The sequence below is a fragment of the Falco peregrinus genome, chromosome 1, assembly GCF_023634155.1.
Source record: "Falco peregrinus isolate bFalPer1 chromosome 1, bFalPer1.pri, whole genome shotgun sequence".
In the NCBI taxonomy this organism is placed as follows: Eukaryota; Metazoa; Chordata; class Aves; order Falconiformes; family Falconidae; genus Falco; species Falco peregrinus.
In genome coordinates, this window is record NC_073721.1 from 4,969,363 (window position 1) to 4,993,617 (window position 24,255).

Below are 24,255 nucleotides of genomic sequence, written 5' to 3' on the forward strand. Positions count from 1 at the left end.
ACCTGCTCAATTTAAGTAGGACCATGTGTATTAAGACTAGACATATGCTTACGTATTAAGATTCTCCAATTATTGCACTTGTGCTACTCATATTGTGGTGAAGTAATATTCTATTGCAACTGACTTTGCAGATTTCTAAAAATGAGCTGGTCTGATCAGGTCCCATCATTGCAATGACATTAGAGGCTTGACATTTGCAACAATGAAGTGAAACAGACTTTTTAAAACATTAACTTTTATATGAAAAAATAGCTCACACCAAGTCTTTTATCATAATCACATTTCATTAACAGTAAATTTAACAAATTCACAATATACATATATAGTATGTATTTATTTATATATGACACTTTGTATTAACCATTAGCTCTATGTAATAAAAATATATTACAACATTTGATGTGTATTCACAAAGCACAAGCCATTGTAAACAGAATAGACAGCACAGGCCCTATTATTCAAAAACTTGAAGTCAAGATTAAAATTTATTTTATTGTATTCCTTTAAACTGTAGGTACAGTAGTAGAATTTTATATATCTGCCTTTAACATGAATGAACCTGTATCTCTGAAGTATCTGTTGGGAGATTACTCAGTTTGGCTTACCTGGGACCCTGAAGTCCCAGTTAACCCATGGCACTCTTGAACATGTTGTCATCACAAATTGGTCTGTGTATCTCTCTGTCCATGTGATTTAGAAAGGTTTTATTTATATTTCCATTTTTTCCTAAATAAATAGCCCCTGCAATTATATACCATTGTTATACAAAAAAGTATAATGCAATAAATTATAATGGAATATTTATAACAATATAATCAAAACATGCCCTATCTACAGCAGCTATTATTAATGTTATTTCAGAATTATCTTTCTTCAGACTGGCTAGGTGCTTTTAGAAATAGGAAACCATCTATTCTCATTATTTGCAAAACAAAACCAAAAAGCTTAAATACACAGGCCGGACCTTTTGTGCCTCTCATTATATGAATGGTCCTTACTCATCCAAGCAACCCCTCTGTCCTAACAACAAATATTTGTAAAACCAGCCTCTAACATTTTTTTTTTTTTTAAGTAAGTAATCATCTAACAATCTAATCTAGGGGAAAATGTTTATATCTAACTGTATCTGGACAGACTGGTAATACATTACATTCCTGCAAGAATTCGGAAGGGAATGATTAGTGATTGCCAAATGTGATTTTTTTATCCTAAAATGATCTTAAGAAATTAAAAGCACTGTGGGAAAAAAAGCTACGGTTTAGAAAAATGCCCTGTGTATAAATGAAGGTAAATCAAGGCACCTTTTAAGTTATCTATTTCTATTTTCCAAGGCAATCTGTGATAACAATTTTTCAAACGTCTTATCTGGGAAGCCCTATGGTTTCTGTTATAAAAAGACCCATTCTTTACTCTGGCTGATGCCAGTAGCTTTATTTTACTTGAATGAGGCTGGGATGGATGGCAGAGTGTGCAGAACTTGTCCCCAGCCTTGTCACATGTTTGCTGTGTGACCCTAAGGGCACCGAGTATTTTACAGACAGCTTTTTTCCTAACAAAAGTCATTCAATTCACAAGATTTCTTTCTTTTTTCTCACTGTAGCTCATTGATCACATTAGCAAAGGAGGAGTAAAAAATTACCTGTCTTTGCATAAGGACCCTGTGGTCAGAAGGTAAGGTAAAACACTCCGATATCTAACAGGGCGTTTTAAATTTTTGTTCAAGAACTCAAGGTAGTGTCAGTGCACTATGACTAAACAGGACTGGGAAGGCTATAGCCAACCGTGCACCCTGGGTCCTGTTGCATTCCCACTAGTATCTCCCGAGGATGCACGGTCATTTCATTCAAAAGCACTGCTTTTTCCTTAGGAACTCTTGCTGCATCCAAATCCCAGGAGGATGGAGGCTTTCGATTTCTTGCTTTTGGTATGACTTCTAGAAAGGTTTGTTTTACAGCTCTAGCTGACTACAGTGACTAGAAAAGAATTTCCTAGTATTCAGTAATAATTCCAAATGGAGACCCTTTTCCTAATATATTTTTGCAGATTGTTAATCCACCATGTGGACTCATGCCTTTGGGTATGTTGAAAATGTGCAATAGCATTTCTTCAACAAAAATCATACTTTACTACACAATTACCACACATGCATGCTGTCATACACCTGATGCATTTGCTTCTCGACACACACATTTCTGAAGTGCACTTACAGTCTATAGGGTAACCATCTTTCTTACAAATATAGACATACAGTATAAACTATAGCAACCTCTCCAGTTCATTACATCAGAGCATTATTGGCTTAAAACATGACAATCCTAAATACATATTTACATGATACACACCAGGACTACAGGTTAAGAAGTAGACATTTTACAAAGACTACAGCAGCTCTTTTCTCCATGTAAACTTTTATACCCCTCCAACAGGGACAGCTGCCTTTTTGAGCAGGACAGTTTTCATAAAGAAACGTCACCCGTCAAAGATTTTTGATATACTGAATGCTGAAAGCATAAAAAGCAAATTAAAAGAAAAAAAAAATTAAGTTTAAGGCTAAAATGTTATTGTTGTCACTTATTCAGGCTTGGGTAGGTTACGAAGATACAATCCCTGATTCTGCAAAACCATAAGCCTATGCTCAGCCCTAACTATCCATCGAAGCAAACACATAGTGACATAGGATCAGGATCTAGCTGAGCTTTCTGTGCTGAATGTGATGCACTGAAGTATTTAGTGATTTTTAGGGTTAAGTATTAATGAGCTGACATAGGTATGAAGTCTCTGGTTTTGCATTTAATCTTTCTTTAATCACAAGAACATTTAACATGGGGAGGAGAGGGCTCTAACAGTAGTGAAAAGCAAGCAATTTCCAAAGGGCTGTTTCAAAAGGTATTCACTGCACATGTGCAAATGTGTAGGACAAGTTATTCAAAGCCCTCAGAGCCTTCTTCATTTAAGAGAGGTAAGAGAACTATGAAACCTTAGGCATGTAGGTCCAGAAATTACTTTTGCAAGCTACCTAAACCTCCTGAGCTTTAAAAATTAGACTGTCTCCTAAGGTAAGGTTCATCCAGGTGTAGGTAGCTTCTGGTCATTCAAACAATGTGAGTAACTTCCTTGTAACCCACCTGAAAACCATTAGCGTCTTCCCAACCCAACAAGAGTCCTCCTGTGGAGGCTGTGCTGCTCTTCAACAAGACCCTTGACCCACTGTCTGGCAGTTACTGGGCTTTGACAGAAATTTTGCCTTTCTCTTTGGGGGAAGTGGGTGTTTGAGAGACCTGGAGAGCTCTCAGTGTGGAAACAGGTCACTAGGAAAAGCCCACTGCAGCCGGGCAACACATATCGTTGCAACAGCAGCAAAACCAGTTTATAGTTCCCAACCTTCCTGATCCTCAGCCTCCTGTTCGCATCTATTTCTGCCCCAGTTTTGTAACCTCTAAAGTTGTTCTGATGCAGCTGTTTTTGAAGGTAAGTCTAAGCTATCTTCCCAAAATTGGTTTTTTTTAAAAAAAAAATTCTTTCCAGGAAGATTTTATTATTGACCTGAAGCAGGCTAAGATCATTTCCCAACACTATTGCAGAGCAAACAGATGCATTGGAAAAACTGAGAAGGTAAACTATGCAAGAGGCAGCGATGTGCCTCCTGGGGGCTGGGCAAGGTGACCTCCAAATGTCACTTCCAACCTTGGCTGGGCTGTGATGCTGTGACATGCATGGCTACTGCCACAGCAGTCATCAGGGTTCATAAAGACTTGTCTGGAATGTTTTTTAAATCTAGATTTTATTTGTTTCAGAAGTAAGGGAGGTTATAAAAAGTCTGATTAAGGACCACTGAAAGGAGGGTGTTTGGGTCTGCTACTCAAAGAATAAAAACAGGGATAGAAGTTATTTAGAGAAGAGTCATGGCCTGACGTTGCCAGTGGGCATGTATGCACATGAGGAACTCGCTAGATCCTGTTTACTTTCCATCCATAAACACCGTGAAAACTGGGCCCTACACATTTAGAAGTCAGATCTATAAAACCTGGATATAGTTATCTAATGGGGCCCAATCCCCAGGTGGAACAACCAACTATTAATGTTGATGTATGCCAGGAGAGGACCTGGTACTTATTACTTATTTGTAAACTCTTATCAGTCTCTCAGAGGTTTTGCCAAATGCAATTACCCAGATCTTCACATTCAAACTGGCTCAAAAACATACCATCAAACAGGATCCTAGCTCACAGTTAGGGCTCTGAGATTATATAAATATCTGTAAAACAAATGGAGGAAAAAGCTCAGAATCCACAAAATGACATAGTGGACTAAATTCTCTTAATCATCTGCCAATGTTCTGCCTGCCAAATTTACAAGATATGAAGAAAATGTCAATTGAACGTGCATGTGAGAAATAGATATTGCATATGGATTGCAGATACCAACAAACAGAAAACTGCATATTGCCTAAGCAGCTGCACAATTTTTGCACATGCAGTTCCATACTTTGGGCACACATTGTAGCCATATTTTACAAATGTTAAAAAAAATATTTAAATAACAAATGGAAAATCCCCCCCCACGCACACATGCGCATTTGTGTTAGACAAGAGAAACAGTTCTGCTTCATGACCAGAGATATTAAATTATTGTGCATTACATTTACCATCATTATTCTAACTCACTCGAGTCAAAGTGTTGTACAGCACATATAATACTCAGCAGACAGTTACTCATATCTACATTCATCACTTAGACACACATTTTAGAAAATTTTGCCAGTTGCCTATAAGAATTCAGCTGAATATCTAGCACTTAACGAGCCACAGTATCATATTTCTAGTATCTTATAAAATGTCATCAGGAAATGTGAGGGTATTACTTTTATTTTGTATACTGAGACAGTTTGTCAAGCACCAGCATTTACAACTCTCGCTTGCTTCAGATGGTAGAAATATGACAATGTGTCAGACAGCTGATGTAAGTAAGGGGAAATTATATTTATTCTCTGTTATAAGATTAATTCGAGAAGAAAGGCACCATGAAAGAAAGACAATTTTTTAAACACATAAAAGGGGAGAGATTTATTGCTCACAGTGACACATAAATCAACCAGCGACTGACTGTGATATACAAGCATAATGAGACAAGTCCAATGTTGTATTCTTCTGTCTTTCACTAGCCATCCTAAGTATATAATTATTTTTTCCTGGGAAATTATCTTACTTTATTTGAATAATTGATTTAAAATTTGAAATCCTTCTGGGGCTAGGTTGATTGACATACAAAACTCCCATTGACTTTGGCAGCAGCCCCACGTATAAGTTGACAACAACCGCTGACTTCAACAATCATTCTGTTGCATTCAACAATCATTCTGTTGCAATTTACTTCACTAAAAATGGTCTTCGTAAAACATGTATCAATCTGATATAGAGCTTTTTGTCTTTTTTAAACTCACTAATAATTAACTTTTTAACATCATGCATTCTGATACAATCAAGTCATCAAAATGACTTGATTTTCTTAAGAAACAAGTCTTGAACGGGGTGTTTTTACCTATGGCACCTGAGAAAATTACGTTAAACCTAAGATGTAAAATGGTTAAAATGAGGTAGACTATTTCATCTGGCTAAGGGTAATTTTTGCATGCAACATTGTAAAAACTTACTTAAACGCTGTAACTGTATTTGTGTGTATATTTTATTGTAACTGGGGTTTTTTATGACTAAATAGTTCAGCTGAAAAAAATGTTATTGACACGGTAGTTGATGATCTTCATTATATTAATTTTTCCATTTATAAAGCAAGTGACAATGTAAGTTTATAGATTAACATGTTGCCTTGCAGCTGTACTACCATGCCAGGGTGAGGGCTAAGGCAAGGCTCTCCAGGTTGACAGCTGAGGTGTTACCTCATGTTCACAGACTTTGGGGTGAAGCCCCCCATGAGTTACTTGTCTGGGCTTTGAATCGCTGGCCAGAAGCTTCAGCAGTGGACACTTTCTGTAAGGTACATAGGAAATCGTAGTTGCCATAACGTCTGTTCTATCAAAGACTTATATTCATGGTAGAGTTTGCAGAATGGAGCATGCTAATATTTGCAGAATTACTGGTATTGATCATTTGGCATAAGTGATAGGGAATATACTAATTGAGCTCATTAACCTTTGCTGTTGGGGATTCTGTAGGCACCAAACAGTTGCCTTTGCTTGGGGGATGGGAGATTGCAGGAGGTGGTAACTGAAAAGTAATCCCACAATTTTAGTACTCAGGGCCTTATTTCTCAACATGATCCTAACTTTATTTTCTCAACACAGTGTTGACAGTCAGAATATGAGCAAGAATAGGTAGCGATACAGCCAGCTACGTCAGCTGTTAGTTACACTGCCATGGCATGCATGGAGCCTAATGAACCAAGACTATTCAAAATCTGAGCATCTATTTGCCATTCACCCTCACAAAAGAAACTGTACCTTATGGCCACCAGGCAGAAGCTTTTTTGACCCACCCAGCAAAACTGAATTTAATTTCTGATGTGAACTTGGACTTTAAGTCACTTTCTGGAGAAAAATATGTGTAGAATTAAGGTCAGAATTGGTAATAAGTGTTTTGCCAATCTAAGTATAAATGTGAAGCATTTGAAACCAATAGTTCTCTACATGAAAATAATTATAAGAGATTATGAGGACAACACATTTTGTTTATGCAAGTTATTCCTAAACAACAGAAATCACAACTGATTAATTATTGCTTTTGATATTCTACGGCTTAATTAATAAGAAAACATTTGAAAAACTTTCTCATTTCATAATGTTGTCACAGAAAATTACCCAGGAAAGTAATTCTTTGTGAATCGCTGGAAGATGGCTTCAGCGTCATATGTCTACATGACAGTCATGAAGCCATCTACCAGCTGTAGCTGTACTTACAATAAATAATGTTTACAAAAAATAAGATGCTGTGGCAGTGTCTGAGGAAGTATGACACGTAGGATTACCCTGGTTTTGAAAATTTAACTGGTATTTAGGCCTACGTTATCTGCAGGCTGAACTGAATGCGTGGTAAGTGTTAATAACATTACTATGCGTAGCTGTAATCTTGACCTATAAAGATCAATACCAAACCCTCCTGAGACTTGCCCACTCAGATGTCAATTCAGATTATTGGCTGCACTGTCACGGTGGGCGGGAGGTCTATTATTTTTCTCCACTTGCTTTGGAAATTATACTTTTACATGCAGCTTTAGTCTCCTCTTTCCTTTAAGTAACATATCTGTAGGAAAAAGACATGATTAATAACACCTCAGAAATTTAAAAAAAAAAAAAAAATTTCCTCTGGGCACAGGGCCCAGTTCTGCAGCTTTGGCCAAAATCCATTTCTTTATACCACAGATATATTGGTAGGCAGGCAGCATCCTGACCTTTCCATCCTGTCTACCTTTTTTATTTTTTCTGAAACTGAGTGGGGAGAAAACTAATGGGATTCTGCGGAAGTTACTTAAAAAAACTCAAAGAAGACACGGCTGAAGCTAGCCTGTAGCGTACTTCAGAAGTGACTATTCTCTTCCTATAATTCTACAGGGTTGTTCAAAAAATGTATATCAGAAGTTGTTGAAAGCTATGCTGGGCACTGTATGAGTATCTAGGTAATGATATCTCTATTAAGTTTTTCCTATTAAGAGTTTTTCTATACAGGACCTGCTCAAGCAGCTGCAGGGGGGGACAGTCTGTAAAACGAGGCTGGCAGCTCCATTAGAGAAAGTGTTACCTGCAGCAAGCAGGGGGTGGAGAAAAGCACAAATATCCCTTTGCAGCTTTTTAGAATAACCTTGTGATGGCATCAGTTTGCTCCCGTTACTTCAATGAGCCCTTCTGCTGAGGGCTGGCTTTTTACCCTATATGTGTGTATAACTGCTGATGGAGATCAATGGGAGATTTGTATTTGCGGAGCCTGCAGGACCACAGATCAATAGCATACCATTAGTCGGAGGCAGGGCGTGCAAAGCAGCCTGCCTCCCTTGGGTGTTGCATGGGCTACTGGAGGGACATGGACTGAGCTTCAACCTGCCCATGACTGCCTCCCAAAACCTTGACAGCTGAGGAGAGCTACTAGGGATAGGCCAGTTACTTTTGTTTCCCATATATTGTTTCACGTGTCTTGTAGGTCCCATACCAGGTTCCTCACTCGTTCAGCTGCAATGTATTCCTATTGTGCGATTCACTCATGAGGGCAGAGGAATTGATGGAGCTTCTTTTGAGGATCTTGTTTATGATGTCTTTCCATGTCTTCTTGTACTGATGCCGTAGCAAAGAGTACACAAAAGGGTCTGAAACAACTTTGCTGTAAGCTAAGCACTTGGAAATGATTCCCCAGTGGGAATTGATGTGGACCACAGAGGATAATTCGACAAGTCTGTGGAAAGAGGAAGGTTGAAAGAGTGAATATTCATATTAAAAACATGGAGCAACAGCACAACTGTAAGACAATGGTGCCCCAACCCCCCGATTTATTCCTGGGCAATTGCAAGAAAACAAAAGAAAGAAAGCCGTACTGATGAAATTGTGAATGTAGTCCTCCCCTTATCCATTTCTAAGATGACAAACTCGTTCCCAAGGATGGGACTACACAGCTCCTGTCAGAGTATCTGGACCTGCAACTTGACTCTGTACGTTTACCTGTACATTTACTTAGGCCAGAAGTGGACCTTAAATGTATTGCCTCCTAAAAGCCTCTCTTGATCATGTGCCTCAATAAATGTTGAAGAATTCAGTGCAAAATGGGATCGCTCCATCAGGACATGAGGCAGTCTTCAAAAGAGCCTATTTATTTGTTATTGGAATACACCTTTTGGAGACTAAAACCTGACTCCATATCTCTGATGTAGAGATGGGTTTTCAACTCATCTGGCTCACTTGGGCCATCGAGACACGTGATACAGGGACACCCCTTTCTCTAGAGTACTGTACCCTGGGCCTGTTTCTGCGGCCTAATGAACACCATGTTCAGGATCATAAATACTCTGTGGTAAGCAGGTCAACACTTCACAGAAAGTTTCTTGCTGATGACAAATATCACGCAGCATCTACTCATAAAATCACTTCCTAGATAATAGAACCTCACCCATTACACTTTTAGTCTCTGTGCCAAAACTTAACCCTACGAACAATGTGCGTTACTCTCTCTGATGACTAGGGTTTTCAGTCCTAATAAGGTCTCTAGTTAGACACTAATGTTTCACTTCTTGTTTTTTCTTAATTTTGTACTTTTGGTTTCTGCATTTTTCTAGTAGTGTGTGTCATAAGATCATATTTCTGGCAGCTGAAGTTCATCACAGACTCAATATAGCTCTAAAGGGAATTAAAATAGTATAATCTCCCCAGGTATGTTTTCTGAAGATTTTCACACTTATTGTCCCCATTGGACCCAACATGCAGGGCAAATTTAACCACAAGTATTGTAAACAATTATTTCTTCACAACCAAACATAATTTTATAAATATTGATGCAAAACCATACTTTGAGCACTTAAGTTTGAGATTGGGACAAAAAGTGCCATTGCTTGGGCTCATGGGAGTCATATTGCCCCACCATTAGCTATCTAAAAATCTAGCATCTAGTCGGAACTGGTGGTTCTATGTCCCCTCTAGAGTATCTGAGAAACCACCTCACCCGTGCTATCCAGCTTTTTTAGCCAGTTCAGCTCCTAGATAATTTGGTGCTTGCAAACAGTTTGTCTGGGTCATGGGAGAAGCACACAGGGAAGGAAAATTCATCATTGAGAAATGGCATAATGTATCTTGAATTTAAACACCGGTCAGTTTAAAGGCCAAATGTATACATTTGCAACCAATTTAACAAGGCAAAACTTTTAACTCCTTCTGGGAGGGAGGGAAGAATTTTGTATACTTCTCATACCTAGACTAGCATAGATAACCCTAACCCTTTGTACTGAGAAGTATTTTTGACAGTGAAATATTGATAACCTCACAAGGTTTTCTTCCCCCAAGTCTCTGAGCAACACTGAAGGGCAGTTCTGTTCTGCATCTCTACAGCTGCTGAGAAACTGGGGATTTTTCTAGAGGACGAACAGCTGCATATGCTGCTAGAGAGCCCCACTATGCAACGGCAAATAAGATCTTTGCTGAAACTCTTCAGCAGCAGATGCCCTCAAACCCGCCTTGAAAATACCTCGGTTCCTAACGTTTCTTCAGACAAAGCATCATTTCTAAGGAGCATTCAGGAGCATGGTTCCTGCAGCAGCACCAACAACAGTGTTGGCACTTCAAGCAGTTTAGAAATGGGGATTTTTTTGCCTCACTCACTTTATTCTCATTCCATAAACTTTCACTACATCGTGTTGTTTAAAATAGCGCTGGCAGATGGCATGGTCCAGTCATTTGAGCACAAAGTAGGACTAAGGATCCTTAATTTTCTGCACCACAGACTACAAGCTTCTATCTTCTCTCCCTGTTCTGGTTTGCTTCGACTGCAATCTCCATGGCAAAAGCTCTGTCTCTTCCTACATACGTGTGCTGGGCTTAGCACCATGGGTCTGCAGCCCATGCTTTAGGGCTTTAGCCACTGGCACGGCACTGGTAATTTTATTACTGAGCACAGTTCTATGTGCTTTGTGCTAGCGATGTGATCGCTTTGTGTATCGCTTCCATTGGAAGTGAGATGCAACCTGCACAATGCTGCTTTTAGGAGTGGTGATATTAGCCAAAATACTCTTTGGGCTCACAGACATGTGACATCTAAGGTGACCAGGCTATGTTATGTGGAAATACTTGGGAATTACTCTTGCCCTTCCACTGATGCCACTTGGCTCAGCTGATCACTGTAAGCAACTCTGAGATACTAAAGAACTGCCATCCGCCCCATTTCCTTCTCCTTTCACCTCAACTAACCAAAATTTGTTCTTTCAACCTCTCCATGTAACTCATGGTTGATATCTTTCTTACAAAGCAGGACTGAAACAAAGACATAATAATCATCTACTAAAGATGCCTGGTGGTCTCACCTCATGTATTCTCTCTTCTTTAATAAAATGTAACTTATGACACCCACATTAATATGCTTTAAAATGAGAATTGACTATTTGGAAATTAATCATCTACTGAGTCATATTTACTTTGAAATCTACCATGAGCCATTTTCCTGTTATTCTCCGCTTCATATATTTGATGCCTTCTTTGCATTTTACATTTCATCATGTTGAATTTCATCTGGCTGATTCACTTTTACTGAATCCTTTACAAATGTGAATTTGATTACATTTAATTAAACTCAGTGGATGCCTTGAATGACCAAAATATGACAAATTTATGCCTCAGTGTCTGTCAATCAGTTCTACGAGTTGTTAACAATCTCCATTTAAAGCATATCAAGTGGGCATATCAGGGTTGCAAGCCTAGACTTGCTAATTTTACCTTCATTGACTGATTAACTAACAAGCCTACACTTATCAACAGAATTTTATATATTTTCTTTGATTATGTTCCTTAAGTGTCCTTGATATTTACACATTCTGCAAGTCTTGTGTGTTATTTTTTTATAGTAAACTACAATTGCAGATATCAAGCAGCAAACACAGAAACTCAGACAAACCCCAAGCTATGCAATTCCATTTTGTGTACAAACAATTAAATGTCAGTCTTTCAAGGCATATCACATACTTTATTGCCTTTGAAAAGAGGCTTTTGTTTCTTGTTTATGAGGGAAATTATATGCATAGCTTCAATTTTCATGAAATGTTTCAGCCAAAGAGAAGACATTCTCAGTGAAGGAGCATTAATATTTCAGTGCTACCTGTAAATTAAATTCTACAGTAGTTCCCTATCTTGCTACGTAAGCCACTCTTCTAGTCTGGTCTTCAATACCTTTTTATTTCAAAGCTATAAGCTGTTTTGTTGTGATAATTTCTTAATATTTTAGAAACTTAGAATTCTGAAGAGTGTGTCATGTCACATGGCTATCCAATTATTTTATTTGACTTTCAGCAAACAAACGAGAATGTCATGCTGAAGATTAAGACCTTGATCTCTTATGCAGATAATACACACTGAAAACCCTTCATATACATGTGCAGTTAATCACTAAAGTAAAATATTTTACTGAGCATGTATACATCCAGCTGGCAGGCTGCTACAATGGCAACACATCTGCTGTGCATTGCTTAAACCTGAGAACTTAACTGAGTTATGGAGAACACTCTGAACAGACCAGAGTCTCAAACAAGCAAAAATGTCTTCTTCAGGAGTGGAACAAAGCTGCACTGCATTTTGGAGCTGGTAGGTGATGTAGTTCTCACACGAAGAAATTCAGTCCTTTCCCCAAGAATCTGAATCAGCTCTTTAAGCTTGTATTCTTAACATTTCTGTGTCTCATTCTGATAGTTCCCTCCCCCCCACCCCCCAAGTCCCATAGTATCAGAATTATACCTTAGTTGTTTCTTTTGTGTTAGTCGTATGAATTAGCTGCCCGTCCATTTGATCTTGCTGTTGATTTTACTTTATTTTCTCTTTATGGCTTGATAGACTGAATCTTTTTTGTATGCAGCCTCGCTAGTGAAAAAAACCCTGATTTTAATAATTGCTTCTCGATACAAATATGGCATCACAGTGATCAGCAGCCGATTTACCCTTAGCTAGTTTTGCCTCTTAAAGGTAAATATTAGGTATTACAAATGTTGCATGTATTACAACCAGCCAGCTTCTGTGAGGAAACAGCATGACTTTGGGACTCTTGGATCCAGACCTGCCAATCTTGCAGACCATTGCTTTTGGTCATTGCTGTTCCTCAGAGCTGCAGGAACCACAGGTCAGCACAGAGATATAAGGATAGCAAACAAGGCTGGCCAGCTTGAACCAAAAGGTTTTTCCACCCAGAAGGAAAATATCTCTACCTCACATCAGCTGAAGCTTTTGACAAAGACTAGAAGGCCACTTTCTTCAAATATGTCGACCTATGATTGTATAGGAAAGCCATGCTTTTATATGTACAGACATGCAAGAACAAAGCTTGCAGGGGAATTCTGAACTTGCTTGTCTACCCAAGCACGATCTGCATGCAGAGAGCAGGCAACCAGCCTAAAACCACTGTTTGCTTACCCCTTAACCCCCAGAGATGATACAAGAGAATTTTAATCTTCTTCTGCCTGTTCTACCATCCTCCTCTGTAACCTGAGGGCTCGGGGATACGAACTTCTTTCAGATGTTACTTCAAGATTTTTAATTTAAGGCCAATTTCCTCACACATTGACAGCACTTATTAACTTACATGAGCAAAGTTCTGTATTTCAGTATGAAAAGCCTGGAGTTAGAAATAAATATTAGAAATCGGTATTTTATTTTTTCTTATGAAAAAGCTCCTTGGAAAAAATAGGTTTTGAACAATGTTATTTAATCACATAATGATAAATATAGTAAAAGAAGAGATGTGTCCTAATAGAATTTTTACAAACCAAGAAACAAGCTATGCCTAGAAATATATAATATGGGATAATACATGTGTCATACTGGTACAATGGAAAAACTTAATCAAGAAGAACCAGGCTCTACTCATATACTACTTAAGGTCAGCCACTGAACTAATTAGAAGGGTGTTTACTTGATAAAAGAGGTGCCTAATCTGATTTTTATCTTAATGTAATCTGAAAAAGTCTGGTTTACCCAGAGAAGAATTTATCTGATTGGGGTTATAAGCACAACTCCTTCACTGGTTCATGGAATTTCTAGAGACAGCTATTTGATTTTAGTGTGGAAGCAGAAAGATTTTGTTATAGTAGAATCTTGTCATTTGCTGCTTTCAGGCCTCAATTCACAAAGAACTTAAAAACATGTTTACTTTAAACATATTGCTGATTGGTGCTGGCTGTCCGAATGAGAGGCTGAGCCACACACTTCATCGTCTGTCTTCTGGCCTGTGATTGATTGCCTGGATCTTGTGAATGCAAAGCACTGGACACAGCCCAGAAAATAATACTTGCCTACATAATGAAGCTCAAAACCCCTCCTAATCCCCTGGATTTCAGCACCCTCGGCTGTACGTGTGAGGCACAGGGAAGCACAATAACGTGCATCCTTGAACACCTGCCCTTGCAGCACGGTGTCCGGCGAGGTCTCTCAAGTATCCAGCGAGGGAATTCCCCACAGCCTGTTCTGCAGCCATCCCCTAGATGTGTCAGAACCAAAAAGGCAGGCAAGTGATAGCCTTTCCCCCGCCTGGCGTGCCTGGCCGAGGCCCCAGCCTACCCCGGGGCAGGCATCTTCACGCCTTCAGGACCCTCTGGTCATCCATCGCTGTGGCAAAGCAGACTAAAGACTCAGGGGAACACTTCAGTGATCCCTGTATGGACTAAAGGAAGGAGGCTCAGGGGTCTCCTAACCCCTCTTCTGTGTCTGAAGGCTCCAGGGACACAAATCGGGACACCACAGAGCTGCGAGGAGGTGGGGGGCTGGTGCCTGAATGCTGGGCTGAGGTGCCACTGGAGGAGCACAGAAATGCTTCTGACAGTTCTGGTTAGAGCCCTGGGGGGCACCCAGGACGGAGCCCCGAGCTATTCTGTGACTGCGGTGACTTGCATTAAGTTCAGAGACCCAACATAAAATGAAAATTAACCGTTTGCAATGAGACAAACGCTTTATATAACTTGTAGCCTGAGAACTACTAGGCTAAATGACCCTAAATGAATCTTTTCATACCCTTTTAGAGTGTGTGGCATGGAGCGTCTCTTGGTGACTACTAAGTGAAAGTGAAGGTAAACCGAGGTAACACTGTCACAAATGTATTTGCAACATTGTTACAAACAAACAGCATGAATCAATTAGCTATTATTATCATGAACATAAAATCAATGTGACACGTAGATTTCCATTTTTACCAAGAGACTACCATACCTTCTGGTGAGTTGTTAGAAATAAAAATTCAGGATATTATACTGAATTGGTAATAGTTGGGGCTGGTTACATGTCCATTTATACTGAGTCTTAATTCAGCTTTTTCAATAATTTTTTATGACAGATCCGAGTTTGACTGAAGTCAGCCCCAACAGTTTCTGTTCAATAGTGTTGGAATAGGAAATACTTTAAAAATATTTTCTTCTTTCTCTGTTCTGCATAGCAGCCTTTCAGTTTTTCCAGAGATTTTTAATAAGGAACGTATGTTGTAAATTTCCTTCAACAACTAGATAACACTTTTCTGGATATACTCACTTACTAATACTTTATGTTTCATAGGAGTAATTTTGTGTTTCCCACAGGACCCATTTCCAAAGATAAGCTAGTAGACAGACAGATATCTGACCGTAAATCACAAGAATTTTTGTTAGCTATGAGCCAGAACAGATTTGCTATTTGATGTTTATGACTAATAAACTCTAACCAGTCAGACAAAACTATCATCTAAGGCTGTGGGCCATGTTCTCACCTCAGCTGGATCTTGCTGAGCAGATTTTTACAGTCTGACCTACTCAGACAAGTGTCTTCCCTTGCAGATCACCCCCTGAACCAGGGAAGCAATCGGAGGAGTAGGTGACTATTTGGCCTGCAAAAAGCCGGCAGAATCCTGTGGACTGGCTTCCTAAATCACTCCCATGCAGCCAGCATATCGACAGGGCTGACCGAACACCCACAGATGGCATCAGAATGGTATTGCACAAACGCTCTGACGTTTTACATCGTTTTGTCAGCTCACTAAATGCAATCTCTGTCGTGAGAGTAGAAACAGTGCACAAAATTTTCACAGGAGACTTGAATCATTTTCTGGTTCTGAGTGCCCTACTTCTCCGAGTTAAGAGTGCGTCTCAGTAGTCTTTTCCAGTATGTAGGTTCACACTTACCTTGTAATTACATAAGGTGCAAAACAAAGTATGAAAGTACCAATAAAGGTACTTATTTTCTTTGTTGCTCGCTGCCTCCGTCTCTTTTGTTCTTCTAGACAACGCTCTCTTACACTGTGTGACATTCAACACAAACAAGAACATGAATCACAGTATCAGGTAGCAGATTTTAATGGCTTTACTTATGGAATGATGGAAATCAATCTTTCCAGTAACTGTGGTATTTACATAAGCCGATACCAGGTGCGCTGCATTTATAGGGGACATAACCAATTATTAATGCATCGTATGATCATCTTACCCTCCAAAAACAATTAGTGAGAAATACATGATTACATATTTATATGCACACACACCCACTATATCAATTTATATACAGTCAGATTGGTGGAATTCAGCCTTAAATTCAGCTGCAGCTCCTTTCTGAATTCCAAATTTGCAGGCCAGAGTTTGCCTCATGATATCCAGTGATTTGGAAAATATCCAGAGTGGGGTAGGCAGCATGCTCCTTCCCTAGAAATAGCGATTCCAGCACCACTACCTTAGACAGGAGGAACTTCCCAGCAAGATAAGCAATAGAACACAACGGAACCATAATAGGAAAAAACATGCCCTGAACATACAGCCCAGCACCGGAGCATCCACTATATCCCGTCGCTGTGAGCCAGGTGGCCATTAACCTTTCGGCAGCCCCTGCAGCTCCGTATGGCTGCCGTGCGGAATGCTCCGCAAAGCCGGGAATTGCATAATAAATCCACAATGCTGTGATATTCTGACTCCTCGCCTCAAATCAGCCTTGTTCCCAATTAAACACATATAAATTAATCACCCCCCGGGTTTTTTCCTACCTGTGACATTTTAGGACAAGAGCTTCTCCTTTGAGATCCCTGGTGATGGTCTCACCAGGCCCACCAGAGAGCTGCTAAGACCTTTGTGTGCCAGCAAGGCGATGGGAGCATGGGGCGGAGACCATGCTTCCACTGCAGGCAGTCTCCTTTGATGGCAGCACATTTACTCACTGAGAGAGCGATACAATGAAAGCCCATCCTCCTCCTCTACCTGCTCGTGTTACTCCTCTGCTCGCTGTGCACAGGGAAGTGGATGAGCTACTACCTTCTCCAGGCAGGTAGGTCCAATGGGCACCAACTGGTTGTATCTCCGAGAGAACCAGGGCCACCTCTACCTGAACAAACCCTTTTGGGAAAGGGCAAACCCAAGCCAGACTGCAGTCCTGAAATCCCTCTCTACACACGTAGCAGCACTGCTGTGTGTTGACTCATTGCACGGGTCTCGTGGTAACGCAATCACGTACGTCTCAGGCAAACCAAATGGTCCGGCCACGCGCTGTATTTCCTGACTGCTTGGCATTGGTCTCTCCGTTTTTATTGTGAATTTGTAATTGATGACTCACTGCCAGGTCCCACACTCCCATATGTTAATAGCTGTGAGGTTTATGGCCATACCCTTACATTCTTTGCTCTATCTGGAAATGTTTGATCATCATCTAAACGCATGCTATGTCCTGAGGATCTCACTGTGCTTTGGTGCTGTGGCCGTGAGTTCTTGTGTTACCTTTTGGTTGTGTTAAAGAAAACTTATTTCCTTTGTTCCATTTTATAAATGGTCTTACATTCCTGGTCCCCAGATCAATTATCATGAGGTGTAAAATGAAATAAATACTGGAGGGAAAGTTTATTCCCCTTGAAATAACAAATCATCTTATTCTTAAAGAATATGCCTAAGTAGAATGAAAACACATCTGAAAGTGTTACATGTTGCATGTCTGAGTTATTTGCAGCAAGAAATGACAGCTGAGAAGGAAAAAAAAATTCCACCTTTCCAAGGGAACCTATATGATTTCAATTCTGCAAGAGCTGGAGAACCTGGAGTATTTTTAGATGCAGACAGATGAACTTAGACGTTCAACAGCTTCACTTAAGACCTGTCATATTGCATTCATAGTAACCCAGGCACACAGTGATATAGGAAAAGAAATCTCTGAAATTGGTTCAATTGAGGTGTTGTTAGGGTGTAGAAGATGGTGTAATTTTTGTCTCTACCAGTTTCCCCAGTTATGTCTTTTCCTTACTGGCACACACGAAGCTGTCTTTGACTCCTGGAGCTCACGCATGACTTGGGAAGTCCTGATAGACTTCAACCAATTTCTTTTGTTCAGCCTTTCCAGATGTAGCTAATAAATACCATATCACAGAGGAAGGTATTTTATCTCACTCCTTCATATAGACAATGTACACAGATGAGTATTTTGCTTTTGCACACACTTTAATGCACTAAGATAAGAACATATATGCAAATTCCAGTAGTGACACTAGTAATAGAACTGGATTATTGACTAAGCTTTCATGTAAAGATTTTAATTTCCTGGAAAATTTAAGATATATCCCTTTGAAGGTTTGGTATTTTAAACAAAGTTTATGAGATACTGGACCTTAAGATGTGTAGAGCTGAACACACCAAAAAGATAGTATAGATAGTTTGAGTGAAGAAAAACATGGGTTAAGCACTTAAGTGAAGTCTTGCCGAAACCAATACCTAAGATAGCTTGGTCTTAAGGACAAAATCAAGGAAAAGCAGCATCCAGTAAAAATGCCTAAGCTAACTTGAAAGGACATGTGCCCTAAACATTCACACAAATTTGTGTGGTATTTAGAGGTTTCCTTTGTACTCGTCTCGAATGATCTTCAGAAGATCACTCGTGCCTTCCCGAGTCACAGGTAATAAAGCCATCTGTCATAATGCCTGTCACTAGACCCCCTTGCGGGTGGATTCTGAGTCATAGGAAGCAGAAAATTGTCTGTACACATTTCTCAGCCTTGAAACTAGACTGTGCAAAGAGCCAGAAAAGTCAGGGTAGTCTAAGGTGGGATTGCAAACTTTGTTCTCTCACATGCATGCTCCCAGCATCGCTGTCTACTGTTAGGTACTATAGTGAACACTGAAATTGCCTGTATATATACCACTTATATAATTCAAACGATGCTTTGTTATGTCAGACCTTTAGGAATGTCACTGACTGCTCTGGGAGACCTGCAGCCTTTGTGTAGCTCTCACAGCAGGGAAGGAAATCGGAGTCTGGCCCTTTCGGCAGCAGTAGCTGTCACCAGTTAAGGCAGCACCACTGTGGGGCGAATCAGCCCCCATTTCTGTAGTCTAGAAAAGAAGCTAAAATTCTCCTTTCTTAGAGAGAGGTATTAGAATAACCTGATGTGAAGGATAAAGAAGAGTTAGTAATGCAGGTTACTCGCAGCAAATGCCTGTACAGCTCTGTCTCCTCTGAAGAAAGGAGGTATCTTTCCCGCAGCCCCACTGAATCCAGCCCTCGGTGAGATGAGCACAAAATGCACAAACGCCTTCAAATGAACCCAGACCAGAAAAAAAGCAGAGGAGGAGAAATGCCGTTGAGATCTTGACCCTTTTTCTAAACTTTGCTGTGCAGTCCAGGCATACTTTAAGCATTAGGCATAACGACTGCTATTTCAAATAGCCCCAGTGGGTTTACGGCACTGTCCTGGGACTAACCACCGCATCCCAGTGCGTGCAGGAACTCAGAGCAGCCAAGCCACAGTTTAGCAACCAGACAGCACGTAGGGCAGAAGAGTGTTTTTTCCTCTATGTGACTTGGTGAATAAGGGAAGATTTATACATGTGTTTCTCAAGAACAGTAACAGGACTTGCCCAAAGTTCTGGTCTGCATTCTTGGTCAAGAGACAGATCAAACAGCTTAACTGGACTGTTCTGAGCAAATGTTTCTCTGTACCTCTAACAGTGCGCTGTCCTGCCCTGATCCTTTCAGACTTATTTGCCTTAGGCTTAGGAATCCCCAAAATATGACCTTTTGTTGAGGACAGCCACATGTGCTCTCAGTTCTGCAGCTCAGCTCCCGGCTGGCTGCAAACGGAGAGAGCTGGTGTTTGGCTCCAGCTCGCAGAGCAAAGGACAGCGAGGGAGGTCAGGTGGGACGCCTGGCGTGGGACTGCCCTCTTTGCTCCAAGCTTTCCTCTCTTCCAGGCAGACTTCTTCCCCCGTATCACACAGCAAATCTGCATCCTTCCACATTCAGACCTAGCCTGTTCATGCAAGATTCATAGTTTGTGCATACTTCTTGACATGACTCTTTTGCGCAGCATCCCAGCACACATTCACACCCCTTTGGTGCTTGCCTTCAAGCCCATTCTCCTCCCAGCCCCCAGAGACTTTTCTCCTCCTGTGCCTAGGCACAAGAGGCTTAAAGATTCTCATTTGAAATGAACTATATACATCCCTCGCTTTGCCATACGAACATTGCTACTGAAGTCTCTCTCTCTCAGATTTAAGCATAGGCATTCAAACATATGCGTTTTGCAGGTGTTATTCCCTTACAACTCTGCCTTCAGGAAAGATAAAGTTACAGAGAGCACAGCAATAGGGAATCTGCTGGGTGAAAGAGCGGCACCCAGCACCCAGCTTCCCTTCTGAACTCTGACTGAAGGGACATGTGCAGCCTCAGCCTGCTCCCTCAGGGATCCAGCCACGTTTTTGGGCTGACAGTGCCAAAAAATGCAAATCTATCGACCACTAAATCCACCTTCAGAAACAAAGGGCTGTGATCTGATCACTGTCTCAAATGGAAGCGGATGCTCAGACAAAACTGCCTGATTCTTCGCTTTCCCTCCCCCCAAAAAAGCCCTTAAGCATGCAAAAAAATAGTTGCTTCTGCAACCAGGAAAATAAACACAACTAACAAGAAACATGCAGAATAGAAACTGGCAAGGAGGATGCTCGTTTTCCCGCTCCCCATCCCCTGCTGTGATACAGATCAGACTGTATTTAACATAACACTGATCCCCATCCTCCTTGCTTCCTCTGCAATGACTAGTCTCCCTTGCTGAACGCACAGGCACCTTACCTGGGGTGGATGTCCACAAGCAGCACCAGGGTCTGCATAGTGATCACGTCAATCCGCTTACAGTGAAACCGTGCCACCTTCAGCACTTTTAGATATGTGAAACACAGGACTATAAGGGAGAGGAGGAAGCTGAGGGTGTGAAAGACCCCAGTGAAAATCACAAACTGTGTCCTGTCCTCTGGTCTCTTGTTGTACAGGGTGCAGGAGGCATAGAGGTGATGGAAACCCACCCAGGAGAGAGAAGCTGCCACTATCGGGAACGACACCGAGTGTAACCACGTGTAGCTCAGTATGAGAGCAGCATCTCTGTACCTCATTTTGGAGTGATAACTTAGAGGGAAGACCACAGCAATCCACCTGTCAATGCTCAAAGCTGCCATGCTCAACATGGAGTTCGTGGTGAGAAAAGTCTCCAGGAAGCCCACAATGTGGCAGATCTGATCTCCTCCTGGTTGACTCTTGTAAATGATCCCAGCCAAGGTCAGGGGCATGTTCGAAACAGTCATCAACAGGTTGCAGAAGGTGAGGTTGAGGATGAACAATCCCGGGACCTGCTTGCGGATGTCAGCGCTGTACAGGAAGCACATCAGCACCAGCACATTGGCCAGCAGGGCCACGAGCATCAGCACCACCACCACGAAAGCCAGGATCACCTCCCAGATGCTCATGGTGCGTCCAGTCACAGGAGGGACATCTCCGAAACTGCGCCGTGCCAGCACCCAGGGAACATGGTGCGAGGCGCGCTCACCTCGCCCTCCTCCCCAGCCTGCTCGCACTCTTGCATGCCCTCCGTATTTTTAGAAGAGCTGCAGTTTTTTTCTCCAACCTCCCCCTCCTCGCTGTTCCTTTCCACGTCAACGCTTTCCGAGACGTGCACAAAAGCACTGGGAATGCCCATCAAACTGCGAGGAGGGCTTAAAAAATATCAGCAGGACTGAACCACTGTCTCCATTCGGTCCATTTGAAGGAGAGCAGGTTATTCTGAGAAACTGCTCTCCTGAGGTCCCTAATTATCAGCCCCAAGCTTGCAAGCAATTCACCGAATGAATTGTGCTCTCTTTCTCTCTTGCTTTCTGTCTCTCTCTCGCTCTCTTGCTCTTGCTCTCCCCTCCCCTCTCCTCCAACCCTCACTCCCTTCCAGGCTGAATGTAACCTGCTTTTTATGATCACAGATAAAAACCCCATTAATGGATTAAAGCATGCACACTGCTGGTGATTCGCAAATGTGATTATGTCATCCCCCTTCCACAACCCCTCCCCTTCTCCTTGCGATTGTGACTAGACTTTCCTCAAGAGAAATCCCATGCTTTCATTTAATTGATTTAGCCATTAATTTGCAAACAGCCATGTAACCAAATTCCTGCACTCCGGTGCGTTTCCTACATTTCAGTGCATCACTTTCACAGTTGCTGCTTGCTCTCACCCAGGGCAGGGTCTTTCTTTTCATCAAAAAGATGGGGGGGGGGGGGGGGGGGGTGGGGTGGATGTATTCTGCTGCTTCTCTGGAGCTCTCATTAGGCTATCAGAATGATTTTACTGCTCTAGTTTAGCACTTTACACTCCTGTGTCTCCAAGCACGATACATAGGAGGAAAACAATTGCCTGATTGCCTGCCCTCCTCCTTTAAAAGCAGGAAACCCAAAGCCCCAAATGCCACTGTCACACGTCCAAGGTCATAGAGCAGGTGAGCGGCAGAGACAGCAACATGCTGCCTGTCTCGCTATTCAGCCGTGCTTTCTCCCCTTCCACAGCCTTTCCTTCTTCCTAATGAAAGCCTCCCTCCCTGGGAGGGTGAGCATCCTGCGAGATCAGAACCAAGCAGCAGCTTGGCACAGGAAATAGGAATAAGCCTGTATAGCACATAATTAGGTGTTAAAATTCAGTTTGTATTAAAGGACGGAGTGGGAACTGTTTTCTGATTGCCTTTCCTGTCTCTTTAAAACAGTTTTAACTGGGAATGCTGAGACTTTGTGAGCAATCGGGACAGCTTTCTCATCAAGGCAGCCAAGCCTTAATCCCTGCACAATAAGAAAGCAAAAGATACCCTGCAGCACAGTTATTGTGGTTTAGTAAGTGCCTCTGCACGTGTGCGAAAGCTGGATGCTTAGGGGGATTTGTCCTCTGTGCTCACAGCCCTTGCCAGAGCCGTGCACGCTGGATTTACAGCAACTCTTCGTTGGGCTCATCCGCTCAGTAGCAGAGCTGTCACCCTGCAGGCTGTCAGAGCTTGGTATGTTGTAGGAAGGCCCCTTCTCTTCCACACCTCTTGTGTTTTGTTTCCTTAAACCCGGCTTTAAAGGGCTGATGGAGACGGGAGGCTGGGACTCCCGGGACAGTGTAGCTGGGTATGTAGGTCTTGCAGGGACCCACGCAGCAGGGGGGAGCGGCTCAGGGCACAGAGCCCAGGCCTTTCCGTGAGCCCCGGGAGCTCCCTGTCTCCAGATCACAAGTGCTGGGTTGGATGAGGAGCAGGACTTCAGTGTCTGGTCTTTTCCTGAGGCACTGATCCAAAGCCACACGAGAAAAGCCTGAAGGTGACCCTTTTAAGTAAGAGGAGTCTTTACCCTCTTAGGAGAGGTAGGCTAAGGAGATGGGAGAGAAGACGCAGATCTCGCTGCTGCTGCTCCTGCACAGAACCAGAACCTCAGCAAGTTTCTTTCTTGGGTAGGAAGCAACAGCCCTGGCTGAGAGAGGTGTCCTGGCACCAACAGCCCGAGCAGGGTGTCCACCTCACAGTGCCTAGCGTGATGCCAGCTTAAAGCTCAGCAAGCAACGACAGCCACGGCGCCACGGCAAGAAGCTGTATGAGTTGAGAGCCACCGAGAAGAAAAACATGGCAAGACTTGCTGGGATGCCAGGAAGGGCAGGGAAAAAGGAGGGGGAAACCTGGTGCCATATGGGAGGCAGGTACTCCATGACAGTGGTAGAAGGGGATCTCATGCTGACTTGGTGTGAAGGTGATACCTGGCTCCTCCTTCCCGCACCCAGCCTCCTCCGTGGCTCAAATCAATCCTGCAAGGCCCCCAGCTGCACAAATCATTCAAGACCCAGCAGCACAGGCACCAGGTAATTTAGCCATTTATCTTACCTTGCGACACACGAGGCTATGGGTTCATCAGAATGCTTTCCTGAAGCCGTGTGCTGCCTCCCCCTTAGTGAGCGGAGGTGCCTCCTGGATTCTAAAGCTTTGCTCGTGAGCAATTCCCTGGTGTGACAGGGGCTCTGGCACCACTGTCAAGCCTGGGTAGACAGGAAGGGAGGGAATCTGTGTCTGGAGAAAAAGGATTAGGGGTGACAGTCACGAAAAGAGGATTTTCCCAAAGTGATAGATAGATGTGAAATAATGGGAGGCTGAATGAGATAGTTCAGTGAAGCAGTGATGTGATATGAAAGGTCAGGTCTGGGGGTGGCCTGGGATAGACACTGCAGTGGGCTTGTCATGAAGGGGCCCATGTGGAGCTGATATTGTGGAGGAAACGGTGGTGGTGGACATATCTTTAAGGGCAGGAGAGGCTGGCAGGACTGTGGAC

The 24,255-nt window shown here is 42.1% G+C and overlaps 1 protein-coding gene across 1 annotated transcript; it reads right to left on the reverse strand.

Moving 5' to 3' along the window:
• Positions 1-275: 275 nt before the first annotated feature.
• GPR26 (G protein-coupled receptor 26) lies at positions 276-21,844 on the reverse strand. The gene is made up of 3 exons (XM_005232447.3): positions 20,726-21,844; positions 15,820-15,933; positions 276-8,393 (listed from the first exon to the last, which is right to left on the reverse strand). The coding sequence occupies exons 1-3, from the start codon at positions 21,391-21,393 to the stop codon at positions 8,162-8,164; spliced, it is 1,014 nt and encodes a 337-aa protein (XP_005232504.1). The 5' UTR covers positions 21,394-21,844; the 3' UTR covers positions 276-8,161.
• Positions 21,845-24,255: the final 2,411 nt, after the last annotated feature.